The sequence below is a fragment of the Semicossyphus pulcher genome, unplaced genomic scaffold (assembly GCF_022749685.1).
Source record: "Semicossyphus pulcher isolate SPU_LCO1_2020_fin unplaced genomic scaffold, fSemPul1.0.p SCAF_17, whole genome shotgun sequence".
Lineage (NCBI taxonomy): Eukaryota > Metazoa > Chordata > Actinopteri > Labriformes > Labridae > Semicossyphus > Semicossyphus pulcher.
The window spans coordinates 11,286,527-11,304,942 of record NW_027211681.1 but is presented as its reverse complement, the minus strand read 5'-3'; the positions used below and the strand labels follow the sequence as shown (position 1 = coordinate 11,304,942).

The window sequence follows — 18,416 nt, the reverse complement described above, 5'->3', positions numbered from 1 at the left end:
CTCGTACAAGTGGACTTAAATGTGATGAGCAATATGCAGACGATGGTCAACAGTTTAACAAAACTACAGGTGTCCATGATTGAAATACCCTTTCTAACTACACTAGTTGTAACACAAAGTCCTGTAGCTGCCGTTGTAATTATAAGAAAGAAGGAGGAAGTGAGATCCATCCATATGGACATAGGGATATATAATCCCTCCAGCGAGCTCTGAGTCTGTCCCGGGGTCTCCTCCCAGTTGGACGTGCCCAGAAAAACCTCCAATGAAAGGCACCCAGGTGGCATCCTAATCAGATGCCCGAACCACCTCAACTGGTTCCTTTCGATGCGAAGGAGTAGCAGCTCTACTCCGACCCTCCTCTAAGCCTTACCCTATCTCTTAGACCGAGCCCACTCATGAATGAAGAAGCAACAAAGTCCTGTAGCTGCCGTTGTAATTAACTTTAACCAGGGTTGTCTCATTATTTGTTGGAAAGAACAGACGTAAGATGTTGTCCTTATAGGGGCCTCAGATCAGACAAATGTAGCGTGTAGTTGAAGAAGACTTGTGATGTGTTTTGATGTTAGTTTGGAGAACTCGTTGCATTGTATGGATGAAACTCTGATGCAGGATTTATGTAGCGCCAATTCTATTAGATTAGATGCTTTGTCTTAATTTTTGTCTGCCAGCCAGATGATCGCTAAAGATTTGCATCGAGCTGAGAGGTTGTTTAGAATAGATTTGGGAAAAGAAAAGTGCGAGAAGGCCAACACAAGTTGATATGAATTTAAACTTTTGGACAGGAAGATACTGCTTTGATATGCTTCTCCTACAGATGCATAAAAACTGCTTAAAAAGGGGGTTGTTTTTATGAAGTCTGAACTAACCACAAGGGAAAACACTGAAAGCGTCATTCAGGAGCGAAACGTAACAAACGGATGCAAAAAGTGAGATAAAGCTTCTTTGTGAAATTCAAAGTGTGCACGTCCTCTGACTTACAAACGCCTTACCTGCAATGTGACAACTCTGAGTAAACAGCCTGCACTTAGATGACTCATGTGACAGAGCTGTCCGCCTGTGTCGCCCCTCCTGCAGCTTCAGTTTTCACTAGTTTCACACAGTATATGCACAGGATGCTTTGAACGTAATGCTTATGCAAATAAATATTCCAAGGTGACTCGTAAGGATGTCTCTCTGCTAATTAGAAACCATCAACTTGGAGTTGCTTTGACCTTTATTAATATTCAAACAGGCTGCAGAGGGAACGGGAAGTGGTTTTTTTGTTCATGTGGGAGGTAGGCAGATGAAATGTCATATAAAAGCTCTAATCCTGGATTCAGTGGGGCGTTAATAGGACGTTTGAAGACTTTATTTGCTTGGACTTTTGTATTTTAGTCACACTGATGTTTTTTTTACCGCGGTAATCTTTCCCCAGAATGTTTTCAACTATAACTCATGTTGTCTTATAAATTATTCTGCGCACATTGCTTTAAGATCTCAGTCTGACAGCTCAGCCAATAAGCACAACCAGTGTTAAATCTCATGTAGTGCAAAAGTAGATGCAAAATGACACGCGTAATCTCCCGGGGAGGCTTTTTTCTGCAGCTGTCTTCAAATATTTGTTTAAACTTTGATGGCTGTGTTTTTTTGCAGCTCTCTTCCTCCCACCTGCCTACACCTCCCTCCCTCCCTTCCTTCCTTCCTCCCTCACGCCTTCTGTAGCTGGGAGAGAAGAGAGGGATGGACGGTGGAGAGAAGTGTTCAACACAATGTGCCTGCCTGTGTCAGAGTTCCTCCTCAGACATGGGAATTCACCCACACGCCTGCAGACGCATTCAAACACACTGTGTACGCTGGGAACACACACTCACACGCCCACTCAGTGAAACGCACAAAGCTCCTGTAGATGGAAACAAACATGGAGCTGCTTGATATTGGTGGACTATATATAAACTACAGGCTGGAGGTGTTTGTACAGTTTGCCGATATGTGTGTGCTTCTTTGTGTCCCTCATGATTTCGCATTTAAGGGTCTCACGGCATTTACGCTGCCATTGAACACACCGTCCTCTCCTTAGGTTCCATACTGCCACACAAAGGTACAGATCAATTATTTGATTTGCGATTCATGCAGGGAGTCATTCTCATATTTTAAACGTCTGTAAAGGGCACAGATCTAACAGCGGAGCAGGGTGTAAAATGAGAATTAGGTCAGCCTCTCCCACATCTTCACTGTGGCTCTTCATTCTGTGTAATAAAGCTGAAATGTGCCACTTGTAACGAGTCTCCCCGTCCCCTCCCTGCAGCCTCAGTCTGAGTGGCTCTCTGTCACTCTGCTGAAAGGATAAACATGTTGGAGGAGGTGCTCTCGGTTGTTCCTCACTTGTTCAGCCATCTGCCGCTGTGTAACTTTTCCTCTTTAGTGCTGTAAATTAAAAAAAAAGGATTCTACGTAAAATATTTATACGTTTAATTATAGATAAATGAAAAGGATGTCAGCACAAACAGGGATAACATGTTGTTGCATAGGCTACCGTCTTTGACATCTTTCTTTGAATAAGGACACCACTAAAAGCTCTCAGTTACATGAGAAGCACAATGCACATTAGCTTGTTGACTGCTGTCATCAAAAGGAAACTCAACAAAAAAAAGCATATTTTCCCATCTTTGTTTAAAGGCTTGGTGTTCCTCTTCAGAGCTCATGGTGGTTTGTTTTTTAAAAGTAAGGCCAGATGTTTCCCCTGCTTTCACTCTTTCAGTTTATGTGCTAAGCCAAGCTAATCAACTGAACATAATGATTGCACAGACAGAAGATTGGAACTGATCATCTCTTACTTTATGCAAACCGAATTGTCTTTGCGGTTTGGACAAGAATGACAAATTGCCCTTGTTATGCAATGAAACCCAATTCTGTTTACTGAATTCTCTCTGCATACATTTAGCCGCAAGATAAAACCAGAGTTTACTAAATAAAACATGTTTATCCTGAAAGAACAATGTAACTCACTTGCTGTGATTTTTGAATTAAACTCTCTGTTGATGCATTTTAAGACAACCCACAATCCAAAACCAGATCATTCTCACTACGTCACTGTAGGAACCCTTCGACTCTCTTCTTTAGGTGCCCCTCTAGTGTAATGTTAATATGCGGTTGAAGTTAAGTGACGTATAAAGAGAGAACAGAGAAAACACAGGAACAGGGCTGGGGTAGTTTGGAGGGTCAAACACACGGGACTCTTAATCAGAGGACAAGGGCGCATTTCAGGTGTGAAACCAATATTTAAATTGTCTTCTCTTTAACTTAACTTACTTTTTCTTAATCAAAACCACAGAATTTTCCAAATCTTACCAAGACATTTTGGTGTCTAAACCAAACCGAACTTCTACCCTTCACTCTGTAAACCAGGGGTGCCCAATCCTGCTCCCGGAGAGCTACCTTCCTGCATGTTTTAGGTTTCTCTGTACTTGAACACAGCTGATTTGAATGATCTGCTTGTTATCAACTGAAGCTTCTCAGGGGATTGATAATGAGCAAAACATTCGAGTCAGGTGTGGAGCACGGAGAAACCTAAAACATGCAGGAAGGTAGCTCTCCAGGAGCAGGATTGGGCACCCCTGCTGTAAACCATGTATTTATTATTTTAACAATGAAGGTAAAAACCTGACTTGTTTCCATTACATTAAAGGTCACCTGGATTCTTGCATGTCACATCTCATAAAATCTATTTCTCAGCTAGCTTTATTTAAAAATCTAACAAGAAGCATATTTATTATGCATATTTATTCTTGGTTACTTGACGACTAAGTCCTGCACGAAATGCGCTAGACAATTAAAATCTGATTGATTGATTGAAATGTGATGCAATAGGGGTCTGAAGAGCGTCACAGCTTAGTGGCATTCATCAGACGATTGGGAGGAAGAATGTGTCAGTCTTGTGACTGTGTGTTAAGATTTAAATGTCCATTAACAAAATGGTTCATTTGACCACCCACCACCAGTGGGTATTACATCACAAATGTGGGCTGAATGAGTTACAAATATAGCAGAAGTTGATTATTAAGAACTGCATTAACTTGCCCCCCTTAGTTTCTATCTTCCGTTAAAAGTTTCAAACTTCGCCCGAACATTCAAAAGGACGTTTTCCCCGTATCGTTCCTGAATGAGTCAGAGTCACCGACCTTTTTCACGGCTGATATTCTGACCTCTCCGGCTGGAAAAGCACATGTGGAACTAATAAGAGAAATGATGTCTCCTTTACAGCAATTATCGCAATGCAGTGCACCGATTAATAATGTCATTAGTTACACCGTGTTAGACAAGTCGACATGTCTGCTGTGAGAAAGCTTCATTCAGCTTGCGACAGCTCTGCAGGCCTGTTTTATTATTTAAAAACCACAAGGTATAACAAGTAACAAGCCTCTCACCACTGCTCTTTTTGCGTCGTTAATAATGACTTCTACAAATATGGCATTACACTCCGGTAACCATTAAATGTTTCACATTTTGTGGTGAAAACAAATTCAGCCGTTGGCCTCCTGTTTCGTTCCTGCCTTCTGTCCCTAAAGCTATGAACCAGCTCAGCCTGGCAGAAGAGGCTCCTCGTGTTGTGCTGCTGATAGATTCGTCCTTCACATCCAAGGGAAGTTAATGGAGGCAACATCTAGGCTTCTGAAACTAATCAGCTGCTCGCTATATTTAAACTCGCATCCTTTTTTTTTTAAAGACTTTTGTTTCGGCTCATTTTCTGCCACAGGGCAAACAAATATTGCAGAGACCTCCTGTTTGAAGTTACAGACTCAGAGAAGCTTATAATGCAGCAGCAAATGTGTTTCCTGTGGAGAGCTGGGGAAGGAGTTAGCGTGCTGTTTACTGGAGTCTAATGAATAATTATTGCTGGCGCATCTGCTTCATCTGTGCAGAACAACATTTCTTCTTCTAATGTTTCTATCTTTATCGTCCCATCTCCCTCTTTTACTCTCTCACTCATTATATAATGAATTGCTAATATGTTTTATTTGAACGTATTAGTATTCAAATGCGTTTGAAGGTCGTATTTTATGCTTCGTGGCGTGTTTTTTACATGGCTGAATTGTAGCGTGATACAAGAACAACTTAAGTTATGCAGAGAGTCGCACACATATTCTTCTTGTCCGACCCTCTGCTCTTCCCCGTGGTTGTTTTTCTCTCTCTTCTTTCCTTTTCTTTTCCTCTCCGCTGCTCGGCTCCCCCCCCCCCCCATCTGCGTCCCTTTCTGTCCCCCCTCCTCGTTCACTTCTTTTCGTCCTCCACACGCCGTTATTTTCTTTGATCAGTCTCCATTTATGTCTTTACCCTCCCACTCTGCACGCTGACATCGCTGAAGGGATCTCTGTCTCTCTCTCGCTCCCTCTCTCCCTCTCTCCCTCTCTCCCTCTCCCTCTCTGTCCTCGCTCTCTCTTCCTCCTCTCTATCTGTCTTTTTCCTTATTTGTCTCCCTCTGTCTCCATCTCTCCCTCCCTCCCTCTCCCTCTCATCCCTCACTATCTCTCCACACACACTTGATTCATTTTACACATTACGGAGGCATCCATCATGTTGCTCTGAGAAGGAAAAATCTCGTTTTTTTTTTTAAAAAGAAAATCTGTGACATTTTTTTTTCCCACTTCTTCTCTTTGCGGCTGTCTTTTCTTTTTTAACTCCTACCCTCTGTGGATCCAATCCTGAATCTGGAACCAATATGTTTTATTTCCAGCTGGTCATCATGGCAGGGACCGTTCTGTTGGCGTACTACTTTGAGTACACGGACACGTTCCCCGTGCACATCCAGGGCTTCTTCTGCTTCGACAAAGCCTACTCCAAGCCGTACCCGGGGCCGGAGGATGACAGCAAGGCGCCACCCGTCCTCGTCTACTCCCTCGTCACCGCCATCCCCACTGTGACGGTGAGTGTGTGTTCAACTTGTTAAAGAAAAAAAAAAACCTTCCACAGGTGCTCATCATGCAATCGACACGCACACACATGGATAGATCCTCCTCATCTACACGTGGCGATTGTGGATTGAAGAGGGGAGAGAGAGAGAGAGAGAGAGAGGTGTGTGTAGGTGTGTATCCTCGTGGTTTCACTGCTCTGTTTGTGTGGATGTGTTCCCTGTCATAACCATGGCAACGGGCACTATATTTGTCCTCCATAGAGCAGTCAGAGGGAGCTACGGTGTGCACAGACTCTCTTCTTATTTCTGCACAGCACTGAAACAGAATTAAACATGCCGTCTAAATGGCTCTCCTTATTTATGCACAAGAGGAAGAGTTTCATTATTTTCACCAAGACTTAAAAATGCATATCGGAGCAGCTTGTTAATAATTAAACATCCGTACAGAATTACAGTTTGTAGGTCATGAATTTTTGGCAGCGTGCAAATTCATGCACAAAAATATTTCCCCATAGATCCATGCATTTCACTGGCATCGATCCTTTATAAATACATGTTGTAAGGTGCATTAATTGTTCTTAAAAGGCTAAATTCAATTACAGCAGCCGTACTTTCTTGTCAGCACAGTGTGATGTTATTAATAATGGAACAGCTTCACATCCTCATCAAAGCTGTCGCCATGACTGACTTGTCCCCCACGGCCCGTCTCTTTGATGTCCTGCAGTAAAGTGGCAGCACGACATGGCTGCCTCTGAGCTACATATTAGGGCAGCACAAACACACGCACACACACGCACAAGCAGGTGCACAAAATCACACTCATAGATACGGGCCTTCCTGGGTCATTTGTTCCCCTCCCGTGCAACATATTTTGAGTTTATCTTAAAGTTATTTCTGGACTGATGGAAGTTTACATCCTGTATTTTAATTTAATTGCAGCAATATCCCCTTGTGTACATTCTGGATCACAGATTGTGCAAAAAGAGCAAAACACAATTACTCAATAACTCTACGACAGAAGCACAGGTGTGCCCTTCTTCTCGGTGTGACTTTGTGTGCAGCCTAACATACACTGGAATAGAAGGAGGCTGCAGGCGTCAGGGTGTGCGATGGTGTGCAGAGTGGGAGCAGAGTGGCGTGATTTTTATGCCTGGAGTGCGAAGCGGCGTTTTTTAAAAAGTCAGAGCATCTGTGTCTCCCTCGCTCCAAGATACCTCATCATCCCACGGGCCTCTGTTCACATTCAGTAAGACAACAGACTTCTTTGCTCTAAATTTTGACTCAGACTTTTTGCAACAAAAGGAAATGGAAGAGTTCCTCGACTGACAGCACAGACATCACCTGGAGCTACGTTTACCGGCAGTGTGTGCGTGTGTATTCTGTCTGTCTGTGTGTGTGCGTGACAGCTCCTAAACTTACTACAAACTTTACAGTTGATGGGGAGGAATACTCTACAACTCAGGATAACTGCGGTTTATTGCTTAAGTTCTTCTCTGTGGGTCCAGTCCAAAAAATGCTCCATCCTACATTTCCCACGATGCAACTCAGAAGCTTCCTTAGAGCCAGAGAAGATATTATACAACAGTTTTCACAGGATGAGTAATAATCTCCATGACGAGCAAAATCAGTGGCGTGCCCAAAGAAATGTCTTTGCCTCACTTTGCATCATCTATTAGGTCTTTGTGGAGAAGCTTTGAGCGTGCTGCTCTCCACTTAGAGACTCCAGCCGGAGCCACTCCAGAAAAGTGGGGGATTGATTTGCTGTGCCTGTTTATAGGCGTACTACATGAGAATATCACTCTGTAGATTGAGGCTGAGCCATTAGAGTCTGCTGAGATGAGAGCTGTTGACCCTAAAGTGGCATAAATGTAGGTTAATTAACATTCATGTAAAAAAATCTACACCATGCTTCTTAAATATTTAAATGAATGAAGCAGCTCATGTGGCATTATGCTAGCCTAGCATTGCCTTGTGAAGTGATCTGTCTTCTCTCTGATCATTTTCCAATTTCCAAGAAGTGTGATTACCTGGCACACAGCAAAGTGCCTCTCGGTGCAATAGGATAGACCTACAGCCAGTCAGAGCGATGAAACTATGACTTAGCGGTAAGCTGTTATGCTAGCTTCTTCAATCATCCAATTCATAAGATTTCAAGTTCAGCATGAAACACAGACGTTTGGCGTGACACGATTAAGTAGCTAAAATGAAATTCTGCCTGGTTCTTTGGATCCTGACACAATAGTAGATTACGTTCCCCATCCATGTTGGTTGTTAAATGCCCTCGACGCCACAAATACCTGTCCCATGTTAGATCAATGGTTGTGATGACCCGGTCAGTGAGATACTAATCTAAACAGGAGTGGGCATGAACTGACAGATTTGTGTGGTATTGTGGCTTAAACTATGAAGCAGTGTAGTTATATACAGAAAACTTAACTTCTATCTTATCTCCTCTCATAAATCAGCGTAGTGTGCTAGCCTCGTGCATGTACCGTGCATACACTATTCGACTGATCTACAGGAGGCGGTACTGTGCCAAGACACACAGCAGTGAACAGCAAAGGCAGAGGATTTGAAATACTGTAAAACATTTTAAAATGTTGATCACGTTTTATTATTCAAGAAATGTGTTCAACACTTTTATTACAGCTCAAGGATACGCTCTGAGTGTATACATATGTGCTTGTTGACGCTAAAACTCCACAGGGCATCCTTTACAGTAATTTCCTATTTATCTGTTTGTTCATTTTTATATCAAGTTCGTATTTGTGCTTATTTATGACATTATTTGTTTCTATGCATTTATTTCAACTTCCTGTTTGTGCGGAGCGTCTTCCTCGACCTCGGGGACACACTCTATTACATTACGGTTATGTGACCACCTGTTATCAAAGACTGATATCCAGTATTGACAAAATGATCATAGTTCTGAGATAGGGGTGCAATGATTAGTCGACGTTCGTTGACGAAATTAATTTGGATTATTGTGGATCACACATTTTTCATGCTGTGTGCGGACACAACATCGTTTTCTAAAGCTGAGTTTGCTGAGGAGTGAGCCATCTCGCATCCTTCCTATCTCTGAGAGTTTCGCCTGCAAAAGAGCGACCGGGAAGCAACAAGTAAACAAAACATAGCAATATGGCAGCGACCATCGCGTCCTAAACTTTTACGGTCGGGGTGCATTTCACCCTCCACGCTGCAAAGAAAAGGATCGCATGCAAGATGTAAAGCGGGCCTTGCTTAACACAACAGCACGTCGGTAATGTGGAGCATTTGAATAGAAGGCACATTAAACACTTGAGTTATTTTATACATCAGCACTTTGTTTGTCCTTGGTTTTAAATGGAAAAAAACTTGATGTTGCATTTTTTATTAATCTTTCGTATCAGTAGGAGCCAAATCAGCAGCAAAGTATATTAAAAGACATGTTTTAGAATGAAGGACTCATATTTATTGTCTTAAGTTTTAGTGTGCACACACTTAAAAGAACCTCCAACTAAATTTAAAAGCCATGAAGTCATTGTGCAATTCATTATTCAACTAGTCGACGTTTCAATAAGCAATGTCAACTATCAAAATAGTCGTTAGTTGCAGCCCTATTGTGAGATTAGAAAAGCATTTTGGCACATCACATTCTTCTTACATTCTCAAGCAACAACTATGATGTTATTGTCCATCATGATAAGATTTTGTTGACTATTGATAGCATGGAAATCCTCAAAGGTAAAATAAGAAAAGAAAAGGTTTCGGATTGTACAGCTTATGACTTTCAGAGGCCATGATGAAATGAAGTTTTCTGGCTTAGGGATCTAAAAATGCTGCAGTTTGGGTTAAAACAGAATCCGCCACGTCTCCTGAGCTCGATCACAAACAGCCTGACTGACAACTTTGAAAGGCAGCAGGGATCTCTCAGGGCTTTCACGTCAAACTGAACCTGTAAGATCTGAACGACGCTCACCAGAGCTGACCGCATTCGAGTGCTGATGTGGTTACTCGATTAGAATAAGAGCAGTGTGTGTGTGCGTGCGTGTGTGTGTGTGTGTGTGAAAGGCAGAGACAAAGACAGAGGAAGTGAGAGGTGCATGAAGTAGAAGCTCTTGTGTGCTACTCTGCAAATATGCTGTAGGTTTCAGAGCATCAGTGAAGGTGAGTGTGTGGGTGGATGACGGCGCACATCTTCTCCTCCACTTCCACTGAAAACGGATTCAGCGTGTGCAGGTGGGAGTCGGTGTGTGTCTGTGTGTGTGTGTGTGTGTGTGTGTGTGTTACTAGAGCTGGGATCTGAAAACTACTCACAGTGGCTGCAGGCTATCTTATGCCTCTCTACAACTGTAGCTAATTCCATTCGCTCACACACACGCACACACTCGCTCACACAGGGCATAGACTACATACAAAACACACACCAAACGGTACAGGTGACATTTCAGCACTCATGCCAATTATCATGTCAAGCTAGCTTAAAGAGTGGTGTAAAGTGCAGTCAGAACCATTAGCTCATTATTTGTGCGTGCGTGTGTGAGGGTGTTGTGCAATAGAGACTGTGTGCGTGTGTGTGTGCTGATTACACGCTCCACCCCGCCCTTCAGTCATTACAGTAAAGCTTCGACCAATCACAGGATCAAATGGTAATTGTAGGCTTAAGATGCATGCGGCACGTGTGAGCTTGACGGCACACAGACACACAGACCTGTTGGCTAAATGAAGACGTCATGAAGCCATGAATGAATGAAAGCTTTTCAATGTAGACGTTTATTTCTCAACCTTTTTTTATGTGGGTCAGAAGCATAATGCTAAATACTTTGGCCCTGAAGCGCTCGGCGCTAATGCTGCTAAATATAAGCCTCTCAAACAGTACGGGAAGGCAAAGCGAGGGCGCTCTCTGAGAGCACAGACAGTGACTTCAAAATGTAATGTGAGCAACAGAGGCTGTGTGAACAGAAACGCCAGAGAGAAAAAAGGAGACATAGAGAACCTCAAGGTTGAAGAGCGAACACGAGAGTCTGTCCGATGTTGTTCAGTCTCTGCTCTGCTAGTTTGTTTGCTGCTGCGTGTTAAACCTCAAGAAGAGCTTTCATGCATAACGCAGCCCCGTGTGACAGAAAGACGGGGAATTACGCAAACCATGGAGGCAGACCATATCATCCAGTCATGCCAGAGTTTATTAAGCGAGAGCCCACTTTGCTATTGTTGCCGTCATATCTTAAAAAACAGCTGCTGGATGTGGTTAAAGCCACATTGTGTTGGGATCAGACAGTACAGTACAAATAATGGACATGGCCACCGTGTGACATCACCCATTGGTTTCTCGACTGCGTAAATGAAGCAGAAATATGGCCGCTGCCATGTTGGTTTTCTGGACCCAAGTGACCATATTTGGATGAGAGGGTGGTGCTGGAGAGGAGTCAAGTTACAGTTTAAAAGCTGCCTGTGTCTGTGGCTAATCCATTAGCTCATGAATGAGCTAGTTTAACTTCATGTTTCACACAGAGGAGATTCTGTTTGTGACGGTGACTGACTGCAGGTGTTTATTTATCAGACTAAAGAAGTAGCCGACCTGCCGCTTGCTCACCTGGTGAGATAGCGACGGGTGAACAACTCATAAAACAATCGGTCTTCTCATCACTACGGTCCGCTGTCATCTCTCCGGGGAAAAGCCAACAACTTTTGACTCCTATTTACAGGCCGATGACTAAATAAATGTTTGATTAACACTTAACAGGCTAACAAGCCAGCTATAGCAAGCAGAGTATACCTGCTACTTAGTGCTAAAAATATTTCAATACAATAATACTATAATTTTACTCACCGAAAAGACTTCTTGCACGGCCGTAAAGTTCCATAAATCACAAAGTGAGACAGATTATTTGTTTGATGTTTGCATTAAAATTTCAGTTTTTTTGCACTTCCGAATTGGCTTCAATTTTCAACACCAGCAGCTGCTCCTTCGTAGTGATATTTTAATAGTTTAATAGAGTGGTGGACGTTAAGTAGATTAAATGCTAAGTAAGGCGATTATTTTCCCTCCAGAGTTCAGAGGTCAGGGTGAGGAACAGAGAAGATGCCTGGAACTGGACGGAGAGGCAACAGGTGTCTCTTTTTATAAGATATTGATTTTGTTGTTTATCTTTTTCCCACAAGTAACTGTCCAAACACAGAAAACATGAAGTCATTTTGAGATACTGCTACAGCAGGGTTAGCCTGAAGAAAAAATTTTTTTTATATCCACGATGTTAACAGCAAATCTCAGATTTTCTCAGAGTGCTTTGGACCAAGTTTCAACCGAAAAGGCAGAAATACCAGCTTCTCTACAAACAGCAGCTTATATGGACCTGAAGGCAGGGACTAAACCATCACTAATGTTTTATTTTCTTATGTACAGACCTGAAAAACCTGGTTACACATCATTTTACAACATAAAATATACATAAATACATACATTATTGGGGCACTGGTTTAGCTCAGTTGGTAGAGCAGGCGCCCCATGTAGAGGCTACAGTCCTCGACGCACTGATCGACTCCCAGTCTGCCGATCATTTGGTGCATGTCATCCCCCCACTCTATTTCCCTGTCTCTCTTCAGCTGTCCTAGTCCTAAAAAATTATCTTAAAAATAAATCGATATGTTTTTGACCCATGCAGTGAAATACAAAGTTACACGAAGTTCATTCAGCATTATTCATGGGTGCATCCTGTGAAACAGACTGTGCTGGAAGCTTGGCGATGTTGTGAGTAGATGCAGGTCTTGCAGAGCCTTCCTTTGGTCTTAATTAGTTTCCTTTTGGCAGATAAAAACCAATCTGAAAAGCTGGATTGCTGATCCTTCAGGAAAGCAAGGTCGAAGAAAATGTAACCAATATCTCTCATTATTCTCTTTATTAGAGACTTCCTAGTTTCCTCTTTTCCCTTAAAGATCAATACAGTTGGTATAAAATAATGAGTTAAGTTCACTAAAGTTGGACCAACTTTCTTACCCTCCGCTGATTTCATGAAATTCATTGTTTTAATCCATATTTAGCTGTCATAAATGCGTCACCACTGAGTCCTGGTGGATTTAGCTTTAAAGACACACCTCTCCTCGAACCACAAAGCTTCGCCTCCGGCTGTGGCAACACGCAGCAAATATCACACAATCCAATCCTCCTGATTAGACCTCAGAAAAAAAATATGGAAATGTCAAATCTGACTGTAGCCACCGGCACTTTCCTCCTCTCGCTGTCATGAACACTTTGGATGTGGAAGTTGTTTTCTTTCTCTGTGTCTTATTACGTGTTGGAGGTAGACACTTGTTACTGAAAAGGTGGGAGGCTGTAGGTGAGTCTACCAGCTCCAATCACGCTCCCTGACTGCTCTATTGTCATGCTAATGTTAGCAAATTATGTTGTGAGAGAAAATGCGGGCTTTTCCTGTTCTCCGTTTTCGCCTCTTTGTTCTATATTTACCTTCTATTGTTATTGTAATCAGAGTTGTCATCTTTGAAGAGCAGCTCTAAAGAAATCTGCTCACACACACACACACACACTGAAGTACAATCACACACTCTCACTTATGTGGACATAAAGTGTGGCTGATGAGGTGAGCGCCATTACAGATCATGAAACAGGAGAAATAGTTCAGTTTATTCCAGCAATCATGCCTCTCTTCTGACATTTTCCAGGTGATTGCAATTGCCGTCCGTCTGGTATTTTATCTCACATGCTGGGGGAAGTGTACACGCACACACACACACACACACACACACACACAAACACACAAATGCTATGCAAATTGGCCAGAAGTTTGCATACTGTTAATCCTCGGGACAATCCTTTATGAATAATGGAGTCACATATGACAGACAGAAGAGGATTGGGATCAACCATCGAGCAGGAGAAGAGATCCGTGTGTGACGCTGAAACTCTGCTTTTGGTCTCCGTCCCAGACAATCGACTGAGGGGAGATCAGCTTCATAGTTTTTGTTGTTCGGAAACTTTTGCCACAAATAACTTGTGGAAAAAGTGACTTTTGCTATGAAGGTCAAACCGTGTAGTTACTTTCATTGACTCTGCAGTTGTAGCTGTGTTTCCGTGTGTGTGTGTGATGAATCAAGAAACACGTCTTGCATTTATTAAGGGAGATGCAGCCATGACATCATGCTTTGCTACCCGTTACAATTTATGGCTAACTTTGCAGGGGCATATTTTTGAAACATTTGGAAGATTTTAGGGCATTCTTTTTTTTCCCTTCAGCTGAATTTTTGTACAATAGCCAAACAAAGCTAGAATTATTCTCCTTTCACCTTATAGATCTGCAATACCAATAATGGCCTTCATTTGTATGTAATACCAAGCACGTCAGGGTTGTCTCATGAAAGGATGCAATAAGAGTGAATAACCACATGCGATAACTCAGATTTGACAATCAAAACAGAAACACAAATTAAGGTGTACACAAGAAAAGTTTGTTATCCTGAGGTCACTCAGGATAACAAACTCAAACTCAAAGAAGACAAGCGAGCCAAGCAGACAAATGGTCCTAACAGGCAGAGAGAAGACTCACAGCTGTGCTGAGAGTTTGTACAACAGCAGGAACCCGAGTGTGATATTGCTTTATACAGCAGTTCTTAAAGCTGCATATAGTTTGTTATTTAACAGTTTGTTGTTTCTTGGTTTATTTAAAGCTCCTGTGAGGAACTTTTGGTTTGTGTTGACTTTGGCGCCCCCTGTGGGCAAAGCCGTACCTCTTATCTCTTTGCTGATTTTGTCCTGTAACGGTCATACAATGGACTGCTTGTTGTCCAATGAGATTACTCGGTCGGAGCATTGGACTGTTGTATAACCATATAAATACAGTAGTTTGGAAGCTGATTAGAATAAGAAGAACAAGAGTCAGGTGTACTTTTTAAGTTTCAGGGAAATGAGGAAACAAATTGAACAATATTTCAAGAGTTTTTTGTCTTGTTTTTAGGTCAGAATTTTTAATATCTGGTTTGAATGGTTGTTGGCATCGGCGTATTATTATTTCAATCAGGAGACTTCATTAAGATTGAACAATTATGTATTTACAAGTTTGGAAAGAATGAAATGTGCAAAGTCTTTGGCGATTAGACTCCATCGTGATGTCTTCATGTACTCGAAGATGTCGAGAGGCCGAGAGCAGGATAGGATACCCCCCAAAACAATCATGTGAAGAAATGACAGGAGAGCCATACAACCACTCTCGGTGATGCAGGCCTCACCGGGCAGCAACAGGATTCTAAGAAGAGTTAAAAGAATAAACACAGTAACATGAATAATTGATTGCCTTATTAAAACAAATAGACATTCACAATCACCTTGATAGCCATTGATTGGCCGTGCATGAGTGAGGTCACGAAGACATTCAGAGCCAGCGATAGGCCGTGCATGATGAGGTCACGATAGACCTATGTGAGGTGTATGCTGGTCTGATGACCTGATCGCGCCACTAAGGCTGAGTGTTAAAGGTCATGATGACGAAGGCTGCATGGCCTATACGTGAGGTGCATGTTGGAACCTATATGATCCATATGTTCTTACCAAGTGCGTGGTGTGTGTAAGTGCCCTCCCCCGCCATGAGACCTTGTGACAATGACGCACACGTGTACCACCACCCATTAGCAACACCACACATAGCATCAGCACCACCAGCTATATGCAAAGCTTACCTACCAGGTAACTTGAGACTTACGTTTGACAAGGTCAGGCATGAACAGAGACTTTCGATAAAGTCAGCATTGACCAGGAGTTTAAGTATTTACCCGAAGCAACATAATTGAACAGAAAGTAAAGAATGAGAGCAACACAATGATTATTAAACATTTGCAACAAATGGGATAGACAAGTAAACGAGAGCATTAAAGATGCAACAAACACATAAAAACAGCCACAAGACTGATGATGCATTTTAAAGGTAAACATCTGACAGAAAAACCACGTGACAGAATGACTACTTACTATTTCTGCTGCATAGGAACCTACAACAACGAAAGTTGTTGGCAGAGTTTTCAAAGTAGGTCGCATGAACAAATTATTGATTCAAGAGGAGCACGCAGAAGTTAAAAGTTCCAAGTTGATGAATATGACGCCACTGTGGAATACAATGAATGCGCGTAATCAACAGTGAACAAAGGTTGCATAAGTTAGCCGGATGAATGATTGAGTCATGTTTGAGCATGAGACTTTACATGAAATGCTGGAATGAATTTGTAGTGACGAAGGGAACGCTGCGTGATGACACCCTAAATGAGCACCTCTGACTAAAACTGTGATAAATACATGGCCCGAATGCATGAAATGCGTTTTTAACACTGAGCCAGGCGATAAGACTGTTGATGGAACTTTTAAAGAGGAAAGCCACGGGAAATAACCGCGTCATTTTCATGCTGAAATGTCGTGCCTGAGACTTGCGCTGATCGGCTGGAGCTCTTGTGACCGGGATTAACCTCGCAGGCGGAGGACGTGTGGATCAGATGCACGCCACACTCGCGCCTGCCCAGCCTCACTGTCACATTGGCGTGAACTACAGACTTATGATTAAACCACGCCAACCCCCACAAGTTTATTTAGCCTACTAAATAATGAATCCCGTAATGAAATAATGACGAGAAAGCTGATAGAAAGGGTTGCTGCTTGCGACACTGAATGAGGCTGATAAAGAGAAAAACGATGATTGACCGATGATTTTTCCTGAAGCACAAAGTCCCTGTATTATTATAGAGGAACCAGTCAATGGCAAAAACATACATAAATACATATATTGTTACCTTTCTGGATGTGAGCGATCATAACACATCAGATGAGAAGGTTAGCAGGACGTCTCCTCTTACCTGAGTAGAGCAGGATCTGCTGCCAACAAACTTTCCCACCTGTGAGAGGCTGAAGCGACAGAAGCCAGTGCTGTATGGCGTGGCTGTTAAACGGACGTGAAGGCATGCTGCGGCCGGCCTGCAGCCATGAGGACGCTGAAGAGGACACAGATATTTTACGTGACAGATGCTTGCCACAGATGAGTTACCAGACACAGCATTATTTGCGAAGGGGGGCGTTTTCTGCAGCGCAGAGTCGTGGAATGCACATGAGGTCGAGAGCAGACATAGGCTAGCCTACTACCGCTGAACTGAAAATCTGAGCGTTTGCAATGATCGAGCTGAACCGACAAACTGTCTGCGGAAGAGAGGAGAACAGATTTAAAATTTGACAGCAGCGGGGTGATTGGTCGACAGACGTTGAGGCTGAATCTGGTTGGTTTAGTACTTAAATAGTATACGCCCATAATCAGCTGATCACCAGACAGGAAGGACAGAGCGGGAGAGAAGGAACGTGACGTCAATGAATGATGCTAATGAATGAATGAGTAGGAACAGTCTTCCTGGTTGAACTTACGCTCAGCTACATTATAATCTTATTTATAGAACATCGATGAGGAAGTGCCGTTTTGTTTTGATTTTGGCGCCCCCTGTGGACAAAAGCTGTACGCCTGGTGTCGTAAAGATCTTAGTCAGGCTAGCATGTGCGTTTGTGTTGGGAGCAATTTAACGAATCATGACACAGCTTGATTTACACAGAGTGATTTATGACGATGAAAAATGGACGACTTCAAGATAACCATATTGAAACGAAGCAAACATATACACCTTGTTCATCCTGCAACTCGCAGATTTGGTTGCAGGACTTTGCAGCACTTCCTTGAAATGCTAACAGAAGATATAGCTAGGTAGCGAGGCCAATGTAAATGCCAGTTGTTTTTAAGTAATATCCACTTTGAACTCTCACGCTGTCAATAAATATCATCGACATTTTACCAACCTGTCTCAGAAGAAGAGGGCATATAAGGTTAGTTCCCAACTAAGGTCGACTGGTGTTTTCACCCACGCTCATCATTGTCCTTTTTTTTTCTTTTTTGCCCTTTGCTGATCCCATCCTGCACGTGCGTGTCTTTTTATTCCTGCATGCTGCATATCGCTTTGTCAGTGGTGGCAGCGTCATTATTACCTATATAGAAATCATTTATCTTCTCGCTGATGGTCTGATTTGCTTTCAAAAAGACGCATCAGTATTAAATTGAAGCTGTTTCAAAACCAGCTTGAATCTCCTCAAAGGAGGTATTTTACCCATTCTAACAAAATAAAGACCAATTTCTTTGCTGTAATTGGTTTTCCATTTACCTGTCTGTCTATTTCTTCCTGTGTGTGTGTGCAAAAGAGACAGGCAGACAGACAGACAGAAGCAGCAGTGCTCATCATAAGCAGTTGTGCTTCTGAGCGGGAGCAGTGACAAAAGTGCAGGGATAATATGGGATAATCACAGCTTTATCCTGTCACTGCCAATCACACCGGCTAGAGGATTGAGAGATGAGGACAGCAGGCCATGTAGCCCAATGCCGACACGCCTGACCAGCTATCTGCTCCCACTGTGATAGCCTGTAAGACATGCTCTAACCCACAGATGAGATCCACTAATCCAGCTATACACTCGTACTGTGACTCTGCTAGATTAGCCGCGAGGCCTCATCTGCGAGATCCCTCTGTT

The 18,416-nt window shown here is 42.7% G+C and overlaps 1 protein-coding gene across 2 annotated transcripts in view; it reads left to right on the top strand.

Moving 5' to 3' along the window:
- Positions 1–18,416, top strand: part of plppr2b (phospholipid phosphatase related 2b) — a 56,079-nt gene that overhangs the window by 18,899 nt on the left and 18,764 nt on the right. For both annotated transcript variants that reach the window (XM_069665951.1, XM_069665952.1), the window contains exon 3: positions 5,711–5,899. In XM_069665951.1, the coding sequence (XP_069522052.1) occupies positions 5,711–5,899 (189 nt within the window). The remainder of the gene's footprint in view (positions 1–5,710; positions 5,900–18,416) is intronic.